At 33.8% G+C, this 16,297-nt stretch overlaps 3 protein-coding genes across 3 annotated transcripts; 2 read left to right on the top strand and 1 right to left on the bottom strand.

The window, feature by feature from the left end:
- The first annotated feature begins 251 nt into the window (after positions 1–251).
- On the top strand, positions 252–1,464 carry LOC141720332 (uncharacterized). Its single transcript, XM_074522692.1, has 5 exons — positions 252–425; positions 553–654; positions 737–803; positions 907–1,005; positions 1,106–1,464. Exons 1-5 carry the CDS (start codon positions 277–279, stop codon positions 1,196–1,198), a joined length of 510 nt encoding a protein of 169 aa, XP_074378793.1. The 5' UTR covers positions 252–276; the 3' UTR covers positions 1,199–1,464.
- Positions 1,465–5,593: 4,129 nt separating this feature from the next.
- LOC141665401 (pectin acetylesterase 10-like) lies at positions 5,594–10,640 on the top strand. The gene is made up of 12 exons (XM_074471390.1): positions 5,594–6,052; positions 6,613–6,695; positions 7,299–7,428; positions 7,548–7,621; positions 8,048–8,134; positions 8,219–8,343; positions 8,424–8,484; positions 8,854–8,907; positions 9,024–9,101; positions 9,761–9,866; positions 9,963–10,108; positions 10,229–10,640. Exons 1-12 carry the CDS (start codon positions 5,788–5,790, stop codon positions 10,334–10,336), a joined length of 1,317 nt encoding a protein of 438 aa, XP_074327491.1. The 5' UTR covers positions 5,594–5,787; the 3' UTR covers positions 10,337–10,640.
- A 2,581-nt stretch (positions 10,641–13,221) lies between these two features.
- On the bottom strand, positions 13,222–15,082 carry LOC141665393 (transcription factor MYB61-like). The gene is made up of 3 exons (XM_074471383.1): positions 14,777–15,082; positions 14,545–14,674; positions 13,222–14,458 (listed from the first exon to the last, which is right to left on the bottom strand). The coding sequence occupies exons 1-3, from the start codon at positions 14,907–14,909 to the stop codon at positions 13,462–13,464; spliced, it is 1,260 nt and encodes a 419-aa protein (XP_074327484.1). The 5' UTR covers positions 14,910–15,082; the 3' UTR covers positions 13,222–13,461.
- Positions 15,083–16,297: the final 1,215 nt, after the last annotated feature.

Here is a 16,297-nt window from a genome sequence, read left to right as displayed (position 1 = left end):
ACATGCAACGACATTCATGAAGTCCACTGGAAACTCCATTCAAATCCCGTGCGATGCGGAGGTGTTTGGTGTTGAGAAAAGAATTTTCATTTTGCATGAAAACATAATTGCTTTGCTTGAGTTTAAAATGATTGGCCAAGCAGCAATTTCTGCATACATGGCGTGAGTAGTATAAATTTTTTAATTATTGTCTTGTCTTCTTGTTGATAATTTCTGCATTTATATTCTTGTTTTTTTATAATTTCATTTTATTTGCAATGCAGATACTTGCATTGCATGGTTTGTGAAAATGAAAATTTGGAGCATTTTGCTTTCTGTGATCCCGGAGTCTCGTTTACCTTAAACAACAATTTTGAAGATAATTTGGTTAGTCGATTTAAAGAGGGTAATCCTGATCGTCTCTTTTTTATGCCACATAATAGCAAGTAAGTACATAAAAAATGTCTCCAGATTTATTATAAATCGCTTTATTTATTTATTTATAAGCATGAAATTCAAAATGATATGATTCTGATATTAATTCTGTTTATTATAAATATTTATAAAAAATAGGTGCCATTGGATATTGGTTGTGATTTGGGCGGGCGAGGTTTTCATACTCAATCCTCTGCCTCGTTCAACTACCTATCCCGAGTTGGAAAAAGCAATATCAAGGTATTTGCATTTAATTTCGAGTGATTATTTTCATTATTGAGATATCAATCAATTTGTGTTATTGATACTGCTAAGATGACAGGGCTGTGATTGCGTTCAATATTCAGGCCGGAAGGGGAAATAAAGCACCGACTATCAGATATGTTACCGTAAGAACCAGGGGCATTAATTTACTTATTAGTCAGAGTTTTTTCGGTTAGATAGGGGCATTAATTTACTTATTAATTGGTCTGACTTTTTTGGATTAAATAGGGATGCCCCAAACAGCCCGGTGGAACTGAATGCGGCTATATTGTTATGTGGTATATGAAAGAAATTGCCATGGATAATGAAATGACATTTGTCAAAAAGGTATTTTTTTTTTTGCTTAATTCATACTTGATATAACTGGTGTACATATAATTTGTGGTAGAATTCATTGTTACTAATTCCTGTGTGTTACACTTTTCAGTGGTCAAAAAAGAATCGAAAGGTGACTGTTGCCAAGGCTGAGCTGGACGAGGTTCGATGTGAGACTCTTAGCCATATCGAGTCCTTCTTATAAAAAGGCCTAATCTGCAGCTCCTTTATATAGACTGAATTTGTAAGAATTTGTAAGAGCTACTAGTGGTTTTTGTTGATAAATATAATGGGGGAACTTTAGTTGGTAAATTTTTGTTTGGGATGAACTATGTAAATGATCGATGGTGGATGTCTAGTACTTGCTATTGCAGTTATGTAGTTTGTTTGGATTATGAAGTTTGGTTGGTGGTGGATATATGTACGTAATTGGTATAATCTATGGTAAATCAATGAATGTATGTTTGTTTTTGCGTTTGTTTTGGTTTGGTTAGTTTTGGAATGGTAAAATGGCAGTTAGTATGTTTTTGGATGACTCTTGTTTGGGTGTTGGGCATTTGATTAAAACAGGGGATTCATGAATAAAAAAATAAACAAATATCACTTCATGAACAAAATAACTGATGTAAAATGTAGTCAAATAAGACATTTCATTCAATAAACTGATGTCATAAGCAGGCACATATATCAGCTCACAAGAAATAACTGATGTAAAACAATATAATAGATATCACATTTTGAAAGAACTGATGTTAAACACACACAAAGACATCGGTTCCATTAAAAAAAGAAAGGTACGACATCGCTTCTGATAAAAGACTGATGTAATATGTTAAGTTACACATCAGTTTAACAAGTTTTTTGATGTTAATGTATCATATTGCTTTATATGTGATAAGTTTAAAATGATATACATGACATATGAATCAATAACTGAAACCATAGTGAAGGTATACATTGAAGAAAAATACATCACATTGTTAAGAAAAACGATGTCTAAACTGTGTATAGATATCGGCTAATAAGCGATGTGTAATGCACCTACCTTTCTCATCGCATGCAAAGACATCGCTTGGATTTTAAATAGACATCGGCTAATAAGCGATGTCTATCGACAAATTTCTAGTAGTGCATGCAGTCAACAAATCAAAACCAAACAACATATATGTCACAGAAAACATGGTCAAATGGGCCTTAAATCTCATCGCATGCATACGGCTAGTGTACTCCAAGCACAGGGGTCACCATTGTTTTTAACTTTAACATGCAACACTCATATTTTAGTTAACTAATTATACACACACCTCATTATTCACTTTATGTATGACTAACAATTAATAATCAATTAATACAAGGCATTCATGTTATACTAAAAATAATGAACCAGGCCTTATACACTTGGACTCAATTAGCATATAAGATTACGTCTAATAATTAATACAGTGGATTACTAGCATGCATTCATACCACTTCAACGCAACATAAACTAAAATGGCTACTAAACGATACATGGAATATTATATCATAATAATTCTTTATAATTTTCCTTTTTCTTAAGAAAAAATATAACAATAAAATAATTATCAAAGCTAGCACGTGGGAAACATTTTTTTTTTGTTGCTAAATCAGAAACATGTTTTTAATCACAATAATCCGTTAAGAACATTCATTTTCCTTTTAATCTACACAAATAAATAAACATGCAACTATAACGTATTTTATACTAATTTAATAACATAAAAATGATTCGAGCAGGAAGCATAAACTACTATATCTAATAGCAAATTAATTCACGTGGAAAACTAATATTTATTAAAGTGAGTCGCCCTGTGTTAAAACAATGAAATCATATTTTATATATCTATTCACTTGAGACTTAATGTTCAAAAGACCTTGACAATACATATGGTGAGTAAAGACCAGGTGAGACCATTAAAATAATTTTTCGAAGCATACACTAATAAAGCATAGTGACTAATACACAGAACATATGCACATAATATATATTTAATCCTAACACGGTTATTACACAATTCAAATAAAATAATGTATAACATATACATGATCCTATTCCGAATCAATTAATTCAATTAGGAGTCAAGTAGACAAGTACACATTCGCATGAGATAAATTAAAATCAAGCAAAGAGAACGTGTGTACCTGTTGGAGGCGAATTACTGTAAAATAATTCACAGTTTATAATATTCTTATATAGGCACACAAATCCCTAATTTGAAATAGGAAATATTAAATTTCCTCCTAAAGATTTACAACCTCTCCAAGTAATTTCTTAAAATAAAATATTTGACACACAAATACCTAAAATAAAAAAAGATATCGGTTTTCTAATTTATTCCCACATTTCTTTCCACAAATAACAATTTTTTCTCTAACTCAAATAACTTGCACAAAAAGTTTTCCAGAATATTCTAATTTAAAAATATTTATCTAAACTAATTAATATCTAATATCTAACAAACAAACTAAAAAATAAAATTACGGATTTTATAGATATAGTATGTAAATTAGATTTTTGACTTTAAGAACCCAAAATTCATTGGTGAATATATTTCACACTTAACAGTCATGTCATGAAAATACTAAACTTAGTTCAATTTATGATAGAATACGAGTCTGGTGAATAAGATAAATGCACGTAAAAGGCTGAAATAGTAGCCACTTTGTAAAGGATATTCCTAAATGACAAGAAAATGTGTCTTCAATATGCATTGTGCAAATTGAGAGATCACATTATTTTGTGTGTAATGGTATGTCTCACATATATGATGAGGACATAATACCATTAAACAATATTCTCAACGAGAATTATCGTGATGGACTATGTTAAGTCATATGATAATGTTGGATCCACTAACTAGATGGTTAAACTGAGCGAGTCTACTTAAGCCAAGAGAATCTAGTTATATCAAGAAATGGTTGTAAAATCATCGAGAGGGATGGGCCTAGCCTATTGTTTAACGCAGTTATGATGGACACCCAACCATTGCTGACTGGAGATCCCAAGAACTTGGTTCAATGGGCCAACTAAATCATGATGGCCAAATCACTGTGGAGGTAACCCCTGGCATATTCCTATGATGATTAAACAGTGAGACCCGTATGGTACGAGGTTAAGCTTTGAGCTTTTAATGATCTTTTGGAGAATACATGGAGTTCAGGAGTGAACGCATTAAATTCAGTTGAGTAAACGCGGGTTACTCTATAAGATAAAGATCACCCACATGGGAGAGAAGTGGGGTCGCTTTAAAGGAGAATTACGAGGCACAATTTTTTAGAAACTCCTGCAGAGCCAGGACGATGTTCCATGAGAAAATGGGCATACTCATGAGAGCTGAAACGAATCCGAAAAGATGTAGTGATAAGCATACCATCGTTTACACAAATGGTCGAACAGTTCAGGGACAAGCACGTCCACTATCTACCAGTAAAGTCGATGTGTTTATTCGAGCGAAGGTTCAAGAAGCATTCTCTACCTATCGTATGTTATATCCGATTAAAGAAACTATCACCAAGTCAAACTCTGTGTTAATATTTATTAAAACGTATTTTAGTATTTTAGACTAAGTTGGAAAAACTTAGGATTTTAGAATTTGAATCATTTTGAGACTCTATATGAGTGAGACACAGTATGTGTTAGTGGTGTGTATTTATTAAAACGTATTCTCGTCTACAAGGGGATTTCAATGCATATTTACACGTTCAAAATGAGTAAAAGGTGAATGAGAACTGATATTCCAAAGTGTGATATTTTAATACGAAAAGTGGTTTTGTACCACATCGAGAGTAGTACAAACCTCTTCCTTGGTTTTTCTTATTATAAATATCATGTACCACATCGAAAAGAAAAATAAGTTCTTTCAAGCCCCTCTCTCTCTATAAATAAAGTCTTAGGCCAATTTTATTATGTCGAGAAAATAAAAGTTGTCTCTTTAATTCTAGTTCTCTTCAGTCCTCAATTTTTTCAAATATTCTGGTGATAGTTTCTTATTCGTCTCAAACTCGCTGGAAGTGACGCTCTGCATCACTGCAACTCGTTTTATCCGGGAGGTTATTCGTTCGCACATACGGAGACGACTAATACGCTTAAGGAGACAGTCACGCACTGGACTCAGATTTTTTCCGTTCCTGTGTACTTCTTATTCAATTTTATTTCGTTCATTGTTTGTTGACATCATTCTGTTAATCATACACACAAACACGATTGTTATTGTTACTTGTTTTTTCGCAGATTGTATAACAGTTGTTGCAGCTCCAATTGATTGACGCGTAACCCGTTCTTTTTATGCGGGTCAGTTTTGGGTATGACTCGTTTTTAGCTGAATCGTATAATAGCAATTCTAATCTGTAAAATTCGTGTCAGTTGACTGGTCGTGTCCAATATTAACTGGCCTAGTTGGGATTAAGAAATAACAATCCAACCAAATCGACCGTGATCAAATTATGTAATAGTTTAATTAAGTCTCCAACAATGTGATTATAATTAATCGCAGCATTTTCAAGTGCAAATGTCCAATAAGTGAAATTTTTTATCAGCAAAAAATCGGGCTTTTTAAAGGCCACGCTTTTTGTTTGAGCTCACTCAAGTTCATTCTCACTCCTCTCCCTCCCCAAGAATGTCTTTTACTTCGCTTCACATGCAACCCCAGATTCACATTTCATTTTTTACAAAATGTTGTAAGTGATAAATACAAAAAGAACCTTTCAACATTAAGCTTCTTGCTTGAGGAAAGGTATCTCTATCCTTTTCCCATCTTTATACGTGTGTATATCTTAATGACAAGGATATATACATATTTCTTTACATACATACACACATACAGATTGGATCTTTATAGTAGTGAAATGAGGAAAGTTTTGGTGTTATGGGGTTTAGTTTTTGTTGTGGTTCTTGGAAACAGCAATGGGTATGAATATGATGAGTATTTGAATGGAACAGAGGAGGTTTTAGCTCAAGATTTTGTGTTTGGAGTCTCTGCTAAGTATAATCCTCTTACTGTGGGCCTCACTGTTATTCGTGGAGCTGGTGCTCAAGGGGCTGGTGCTCTCTCTCTCTCTCTCTCTCTCTCTCTCTCTCTCTCTCTCTCTCTGTGTGTGTGTTTGTGTGCGCGAGCGCGCCATTTAGCAGTCATTTACAAGTAATTTTAAAAAAAATGCATTGTAATTTTATGTTAAAATTTGTTCGTTGGTACTGTCTTAGATATGCTAGTATTAATGTTATGCTCATTTGCAAGTTTATACAATTGAGAAGTTATTAATGATTCAGAGTTTATTTTTAATGCTCATTGACTAGTTCATCATTTGCTTTGATGTTATTAAATTGTGTTTAATTTTGTATATTTTTTGTATCTTTATGCTATATGATTCAGCTGCACTGTTAAGTTTGTGGTTTTTGGGACTTTTTTGTGATCAGTTTATGACTCGAATCAGGCATTCACATCTCCAGATCTCACTTTAAAATGAATTTTTAGTATATCAAAATTTCAGTTTTGAAGATCCTTAAAGTATAACTTAGCAACTCCTTGATGATCAAATTTGTTGTCCTCTATCCTGTTATGAAATAAGGTATATATCCTGATAAAATTTTGCATCTTTTTGCAGTATGTTTAGATGGAACTTTACCTGGTTATCATTTGCATCGTGGGTATGGTTCAGGAGCAAACAGTTGGCTCATTCAACTAGAGGTTTGCGGCTTCTCTTTAAATGATGACATCTAACACTTCCTCTAGGGTGTGTATATAAATTGCTCAATATTTGGTTTGTATCTTCATGCTATATAAAACAAGCTAAAAATGTTATATGTAGAGACTTCATCAGCGGATGCTTTCACATCGCTCATTTCCCCAAATTTATCACAGATGTGTCCAGTTTCTGCCCCCATTTTCTCCACTTGCTGTTTTTAGTATTCTGTACTCAAATTGTACCAAAAGAGTAAAACTTCCAAACCGCGTATCACAAATTACACATAGAACTATATAAGGAATTATAGAAGGTTTCACATTATAATACTTGCAAATCAATTAGCTGCATTTCATTTTCACTTTCATTTTGACTTGCAACACTTGTTATAATTGGGACGTAAGGAGTATTTTCAAAAGCCTTATCTGGAGTTGTTTGAGTTTCATAAAATGAATACTCCTACCTCAATCAAATGCCAGCTTTTTCTTTAAAATAATTCTTGATTTAGGCAGACAACTGCATTCCAGTAATATCACAGTAGGTGTATACCAATTGTATTATCATTGATGTTAAACAAGAATGCGCACTCCGCATAATCTCTATGACAGGGAGGAGGATGGTGTGACACTGTTAGATCTTGTGTTTACCGTAAGAAAACAAGGCGTGGATCATTACATCATATGGAAAAAGAAATAATTTTTGCAGGTATCCTGAGCAATAAGGCGGAACAGAATCCAGGTAAGGACAACATCTAGGAGGTTTGAAGCAGTATATTTTTCAGTTGCCCGTTTTAAGTAGTACCAGATTTAATACTAATTGATACTCCTTACTGAAAATGCCCTTGTTTACTTATGCAGATTTTTTCAATTGGAATAGAGTAAAGCTACGTTATTGCGATGGTGCCTCTTTTGCAGGCGACGGGGAAGATAAGGTTTGTGGAAGTAGGCGGCTGCTCATTATATATGTTTGATCCAAATTTGTTCTGCTTCTTACACGAAAACTAAACGGCAGCAAAAGAATGAAACTGGAGTTTTTTGGGACCCATCACTAATTACAACCACCTCTTAGTCCCGAATGATGAACTCCTGTTACAAGGCATCTATTTTTTTTCCCAACTAATTATTAAGGTGTTACTTCAAGAAGGGCATTTGTAGATGAGCTCCTAAGGTTTTTGGTTTATGTATGTGCTGTAGAGTGCACAGTTGACTGACCGAAAATATGTTTGTTCATTCAGTATATGTGAATTCATGCCAGAAATATTATATAACCATTTGTTGCACTTAGCTTCCTTGTGAACCTTATAAATGCTTCTCCCAACTCATTTGTGCTAAACAAAATAAATTGGTATTGTCTTTAGGCTGCTGGACTGCATTTTAGAGGTCAACGGATATGGTGGGCTGCTATGCGAGATTTAAAAGCAAAGGGGATGAGTCACGCGGAACAGGTTTTGTTTTTACTTCAAGTTGTTTATTTATTATAATTCAATTTTTTTCTCAATTATCATTTATGTGGCCATACCATGTTTCAGGCACTTCTTTCTGGATGCTCTGCTGGAGGTCTAGCTTCTATTTTAAAGTGTGATGAATTTCGTGAGTTGTTTCCGAGCAGTACTAAAGTAAAATGCCTGAGTGATGGTGGACTGTTCTTGGATGCGTAAACACCTTAACCTTTGTAGCTGTAATATACTAATATGTTTTGATTACAGTAATTAAAGTAATTTCTACCTCATGTAGGGTTGATGTTGCTGGTGGTCGCACTCTTAGGAATCTTTTTAATGGTGTAGTTAAGTTACAGGTACTTATATAGAACCTTCTCACTTTTGACTGAGTCACATGTCCTAGGTGCTTGTATGCTTGTTAGTTGTTGTGTTGAAGTATGCAGCGTGAAGCTACAAAGACAGTTTTAAGTTAATAAGTACTGGTACTTTCAATATCGAATTTTTATTAGCGGGTCACCAAAAATGGATGGAGGTTACAGTTTCTGTGTGGTATTATCAACTTGAAGCCATCTTTAAAGTTTACTTACCGCATTTGCAGCTATAATTTCATTAAACTAAATTTAGATGACAACATATTTCCGAAAGCAACCCTAAAAATCTATATCTAGTTAGCTTTAACACTGAATGAGAAGACTAACAAATGATTTGTGGCATAATTTTTACAGGGGGTGCACAGGAACTTGCCACACACTTGCACTAACCACCTTGATTCAACTTCAGTGAGATCTTTTTCCTTTATTTACCCCAGTAAATTCATGATATAGTCTGATAATTGAAATGATACTCATCCTCATTGATGTGTTAACTCTTAGTTTGTCTATCTTTATCATTTCAGTGCTTCTTCCCTCAGAACTTGATTTCCAGCATAAAAACTCCACTCTTTCTTCTTAATGCAGCTTATGATGCATGGCAGGTATTATTACATTTCTGTTTCCACCGCTGTTGTCATGGCACTCAACTAGCCGCGCATAGTCGACGACTAATCGACTAGTCAGTCGACTTGGTCGACTAGTCAGTCGACTAGTCTGTTGACCAGTGCAAAGTCCAATCAAAATTTAAAATGAAAACTAAATAAATTCTAAAACCTACTCAACATCAGCAATAATAACATGCTAATCTCAGTTCATAAATCTTTGGGCGTGTGTGTGTTTATGTATGTATAAATTGATTAAAACTTAATATACAGGTAGCATAATCTGTTATATATTGGTATAGTCAGCGTATTTATGTATGTACATGGAAGGGGGGAAAAGATATATTTGCAATTAACATATCTATTTTGTGATTAATATACTTATGAGTACAGGAATTTTAAGCTTTTGTTGTGGGAAACCACGTATATATAATATATATTTTTATATATTAATTAGTTAATTATTATTAATTTGTCGACTAGTCGACAAGCTGGACCTCCATCGACTCGACTCGGCTTATTGACGTGACAACCATGGTTACCACTTACCAGGAATTCCATGCACATATTTCTAGTTAAATATACTTTAATTGAAAAGCTATTGGATTTCCATAAATTGACAGTCTGATATCGAGCTTCTTATTCCTTTCTATGCTCAGGTAACAGCAAGCTTAGCTCCTCCTGCAGCTGATCCTCATCACCATTGGGGAGCATGCAAAATGAATCATGCCTATTGTTCAACATCACAAATTCAGTTTCTACAGAGTGAGCATGATAATTCACAAATTCGTGTTTCCTTGGTTTAAATTGTTAAGAAGATAATATCATTTAGGTAACTTATTCTGCTTGATGTTTGAATAGGGTTCAGAGATTACATGGTGCATGTGGTAAAAGGCTTCGCAAGTTCCCCAAAAAATGGTGTATTTTTGAATTCATGTTTTGCTCATTGCCAATCTGAGAGGCAGGATACATGGTTTTCAGATAATTCACCCCTTATTGCCAACAAGGTACACTGATCCATGTAATTGATCCTTTTGTATCCGTACGTATGTTCAAAAATTTAAACAGACATATATTTAACTTTACATAATAGCATTTTATATGTGATATAACACCTCTGTGGGCAGGGCATCGCACTTGCCGTTGGAGATTGGTATTTTGATCGAGCTGGATGCAAAGCGATCGACTGTGCTTACCCATGTGATAGAACTTGCCACAACCTGATCTTTAGTTGAGCTGGTGACTACTTTCATATTTTAATTTTTTTTGTTAATTGGCTACTTCTATATCATTAATGTTAACACATTCAATTTTCTTAGAATGTTCATCTTCATTAATACAATAATTAACAGTGACAACAGAATAAATCTGTTGTTTAGATAGTAAGTTATTGTTGCAAACTAAACACAATCAGCACTTGTTGAAGAAGTCACTGAATGAAAGTGATGTATGTAACTTCAATGCTGGTTATCATTTATAAGGCATTACTTCATGGACTTTGATTCATGTTACAGTAAAATCTTATCATTAGTTACTATATATTGTGCAGAAGAAAATGATCTGTACTTAGTTACTGAACCTTGAACAACGATCTACGTAGTTTCTGCTCAACAACTCATGATCTCATCTTCAATTTGTTAACAATCCTCCCCCCTCCCCCTCATGCATTATGTGACAGAAATTATAATTGTTTGCGCTGATGGAATGCAGTATGTTTCGAAAATTTAACTTGCAGAGTGTTGTCTTTGTTTGAAACTAATCATTTTTTTAATGTAAACTGGGAATAAGATAAGCTCCCTATGTTCAAGTGATGTCTCAATCATGGCCGTTCAGTTCCAAAGCAAGAACCTTCTTTAATTCCAGAAGGAATCTAAAAAAGCTCTAAGAAAGCAATAGAAAATATAATTTCTCCAAAACTTGATGTCTTAGCCACCAGCATTATTCCAAGCATGACTTAATGATTATGCAGGCTGCCTTCATTTTGACATTTTGTGAGAAGTATAAAAATAAAAATAAGGATCTGCAAAGTTTTGGGTATTTGATGGTGGATGAACAATACTAAAAAACCAAAACTTGGGTCCAATGATTTACCCTTCATTTCCATCTCATTTTTTTTGTACTCTTCTGCATGTAAGATTGTAGGGCCTTGAACCAAATTTAAAACACTCAATAATTCAGTTCACATGGATCCGCAATTACATATATGCATATAACCTATGATTCGTAAAGTTATAATAGCCCAAAATAATGCACAAATCAGAAACATAGCATCTCGTATATGAGAGAGAGTTGCAAACTCAAACAATTATTATTATTATTATTATATTGAAACGGACGGAGTATTAAGGGTAATGGTATTTACGCCTCTCTAATCTTTGCAGTTCATTTTACAGTTCACCAAAAAACGGTGCACAGCGAGTTGATGAAACTTAGTTGTTATCTGGGCGTGGCCCTATAATATGTATACTTCATTTTTTTAAAAATTCCACAGAACACACACGTGGGTGTAACACGTATGTGCCTGCAGTTTTGTGGCCTACCACATATGTTCTCTGTAGCTAAACAGTAAATCTGTTGAAAGATACCACACATCTTTTCTTTTCATGATTCAAATCTTAGTTCTTTCCATTCAAGTAGAACTACGTTAATATGAATGAATCTGTTTGCACAACTTAACGGAACTATAGCTGCTGCTACAGAAACTTTTATACAGTCAGTATAGTCGAAAATTAGTTTTCAATATATGCATACATGTCACCGCCTTGCTAACAGTGATGATTTAACATGATATCGGAGTTCATGTACTAGGCTTAATGAGAAAGTTTTCCTAGGCCTTTGAAAGGAAAAATAATGTGAAGGTCCAAGTAACTTAGCTACCAAGTTGCTTATTGCTTGCTAAATACTCAGCTATTAGCAAGATATTCTTGACCTCTTTCCAATCATGTATTCTCTGAAGTTTGAAGAAAAATCAGAAAAAATATTATTTCCTCTATCATGAAATGTCTCAATTAAAATATGTCCAATGGAAGGGACCCTTGTACTTTGTTCTTCCCACGACTAGTAGGAGTTTGAGGCCCATAACGGACTGATTCATCAAGTGTTCACACATCATCAACTGCAAACAAATCCCACTATATTCACTTTTACAGTTTTACTCTTGTTCCACAAATTAAAATTCAGATTCTGTTCTCAAAACTTGGAATATTTCTGAAATAGGCTCTATACTCTACGTTAAATCTCACACACCGAATATGTTTGATTTAACCGTCGTCTAATTTCAGTAATTCAAGAAAACCATGGGTCAAGAACTTGCAGCTCTCAATGTTCAAAATGAGTGACATTTCCTTCTACCATGACAATTTTTTCTTGTGTCACTTTGACAAAGAACACGCACCATCTTTTACTTGCAACATACCCAAATTCTAATATACATGCATCCAAGGACTTTAAACATGTGCTGCTGGTGTTTTCTCTAAAAGATGCTAGTAAAACTACTTAATTTACCCATGGGGGGAAGTGAGGTGGGCTGTGAAAGAGTGAAAACTATCAACATCTTTAGCAGACAATGATAGACCCTCATTTAAGAAAAAAGAAAATTGTTTCTTCAATGTTGCATTTGAATTTATGTGATTTTTATCTTCTTTTAAATTTCTGAAGGGTCTGTTTCTGAAAGAGATAGGTGAGGCTAAGGTTTACAAAATAAATTTCCTAATGAGCCAAATAAAAATATTTAGAGTTACAGATAGTCACCATCTTTTCCAAAAATTAAAATTTTAAATAGTATCTAGTAATTGCAGTATTCCAAGCTTCAAAAGCTCTAATACTTAACCTCTGGATTTCTAGTTTCCTGTCATCCTTGGGTCTAGCTTATTGCGCCTCAGCTTGCTGTCTACGCTAGGCAGAAGGCTGAGGCGCATAAGGGCTTCGCCCCTATACTCCGTACGATCCAAATTTATATAATATATATCTAAATTAGCCAAAAAAAGAAGAAGAAAGATAAACTATAAAAATTGCAATTTGAATACAAAGAAACACAAACTGATACTTCGTAATTTTGTTTAGCAAACATAGTCATCTGATCTTGATATGTCACCTGATATTCCAAATCAAATAAAGAATCGAAAACATAAATTTGTAGCAGCTGATACTTATTATGAAATTCTACCCCAGTACATGCCAAATAGGACAAGCAATAACAAGAATATTTTCTGTAGTATTCAGGTATAGAAATGCTGAGATATACTTGTATCAGGCCTATTTACACAATTAAAGTATAGTTTCGAAATGAAAAGGACAAACAGCAAAAACTTGTATAGCACACACCCTTTGAAAAATTGAAGCTTTCCATTTAGGCTAATAATCAAGAAAATTGTCCAAAGGTGGCTGGCAATCTGTGAAAATGTTTACCGTATACGTCTGTCACTGCAGCTTGCATAGGCTGTTGTTGTTGCTGGCTTTGATGCCATGGTAAATTCGCCATGAACTGCGTTTCTGGTTTAGTCTCGTGATCATTGTACAGCTCTTGAGTATTTTGATTTTGAAGTGCAGAATGTAAAAAAGGAGTTTGAAGGTACTCGTTCCATTTAATATTGTCGTGTGGTCCTTCCACAGAATGAATATCATGGCCTTGATCTTTCTGTAATTTCTCGACATCTTGAGCTCCCCAACGAAAAGAATCATTAGTGTTGTTACTATTGGTGAGTGTATTGGTGTCCCAGTTTTGAAGCCTGTTTAAAAGATGAAAAGATCCCATTTGAGGATCAGAGTCTGGGAGGCTAATGGAAGGCTTAATACTTGATGGACTGGAGAGAAATGTGTTTGATATTGATGGAATGTTCGCGGGTGAAGAAGCTATGAATTCAGATATCATTTCAGATGATTTTGAAGCTGGATTATAGAAGAGATTGTTTGAATTTTGGTTCACAGAAAGGCCTATATCCGAACGACCATAATCGTAAGATGAATAATTTCCTAAATCTTGAGTCTTAGAGGTTGAAGTTTGATCATGTGAAGTAACAAACCTGTTAAGGAAGAATTCATGAGTAGGTGATGTCAAATTATCAATGAGTGTGTACTGATGGTTAGATGTAATTGAAGGTGGTTGTGATGCTTTAGGCTTCTCCTCTAACAATTCTTGATTGGAGGTCTCGTAATTGAGTTCATAGGAGTCTTGTTCAGATGCTTTGTTATTGCTGGCGGACGCCTTGTGATCTTTATCATTTTCAACCTCAGAGAGAAGTTTGTGTGTGTTGGGGTCAATGCCTTTTTGTCTCAGCTTCTTCTTGATGGATGAGTTCCATAGATTCTTGATTTCGTTGTCGGTTCTTCCAGGTAATTGAGCTGCAATCTGAGACCATCTGAAACAATCCCAAGAAAGTAATCATATTAAGTACTTGTAAAAAGTGTCATGCAACATATATGTATATGTGTGAGGTTTACATACTTGTTTCCAAGAACTGCATGTAGTTCAATGATCATATTCTCTTCTTGAGTGGAGAATGTTCCTCTCTTAAGATCAGGTCTCAGATAATTTATCCACCTCAACCTACAGCTTTTCCCACACCTTTGCAATCCTGCTCAATAACATCACATAGAAACAAGAAAATTCAAGAAAAGCCCTGGTCTTAAAATAATGCATTTGGTTCAATGTTGATCATAACAAATTATACGTATACCTGCTAACTTTGGGACAGAGCTCCAACAGCCATGACCATGTTTGGTTATGTGTTTGATAAGTTTATCATCTTCCTCAGGAGACCAGAGTCCTTTTCTAAGCTTCTGCTTGTAACAAGAAGAGTGCCTTCCCATGTGGAAGGGCAAATAACAAAGTGGCAATAAAAAGCTTTAAGCACTTGTTAGTATCTAAAACTATTTATATACAGTGAGTGTTTATAAACTCTTGGGGTTAGTGAAGATTGAGAGAGTTTAGAAAATGAAATGGAGAGGGCGATAGGCAAGTGAATCAAATTAATAGGGAGGAGGAGGGGGCAGCTGGCTAGCTTATGAAAGAGAGAAAAAGTAAGGCCACTTTTGTGGTTCTAAATTTAATACGATTATTATGATTTTGTTGTTTTTCTAATTTTTTCATTTAATTTAGTTTAAATAAAATGCGTGTGTGTATGTGTTTTTGTTAGCTCCAATAATAATAATAATTGTAATGAGACTTGCATATGTCTCATCTTATAGTTTATAGAATTAATGAGATTGACAGCACTGGTGGGGTTTATTGACAGATATAAATATATACATGAATTTCATATATAAAAAGTTGTGAATTTCCCACTTTCATCCCACCTGCATTTTTCCACTTCAGTAGAAGAAACAAAATGGGAGTAAAAATAGCTGGCACACTGTAAAATTTTATTCTCAAAAATTTGTTACATTTTAAACTTATGTCGGAGATATTCGAAAATTGTATTCCTGGTCAAATTTAATATCAAAATTTGAATACACGCATTAGCCTTTTTATTTTGTTGTAACTTCAGCCTTGTGACTTTGTTCAGATAAACAAATATAAACAAGAAGAATTGGCGAGTGCCATTAAAATAATAAAAATAAATTATGTTGGAATTAATCAAAAATTGGTCATCTAAATAATAAAAATAAAAATTTGTGAATGAATCGTTCAAAATTGATTATCTAATATTAATTGACCGTAATAAATTCACGTTTGTCAAAAAATTGTCGTAAAGAAAGGGGAGATGGTGTTGGAGTGATACATATTAGCATCGAAGTCTAGATGGATGATTAACAATATTTACTACTAGTAAAAAGGAGAGAACAATTGGCTTGGGATAATGCATGTGAGCCTTCAATAAACTAAATGAAGCTAAAACAAAAGTCTTTGATGAGATTCCAAAACACAAAATCAGCTAAATGATTATCAAAAAGTAAGATGTTCTTGGAGATAAGAAATGCCTATCATTAGTTAAGACCTACAATTATAGTGAACCCTATATGCATAAAAAAAATATCATGCTGTTTTTTTTTTTTATAATTTGGCTCTCTAATTGCCAGCCAGCCATAGCGGTATCCAAAATCATTAGTACTATATTCTAGATAGAGAAAAGTTTTTTTTATATATAACTATATTTTTTCATAATTTTGGAAATTATATGTATTCTGCATTTAAAATGTTATTAATAATTTTATAAAGTTTGTTCTATTAAGATTATCATTTACTTAAAATTTTAAAA

Source organism: Apium graveolens, chromosome 1 (genome assembly GCF_009905375.1).
Source record: "Apium graveolens cultivar Ventura chromosome 1, ASM990537v1, whole genome shotgun sequence".
NCBI lineage: Eukaryota > Viridiplantae > Streptophyta > Magnoliopsida > Apiales > Apiaceae > Apium > Apium graveolens.
Note: the sequence above shows the minus strand (reverse complement) of the source record. Positions and strands in the feature narration are given on the sequence as shown.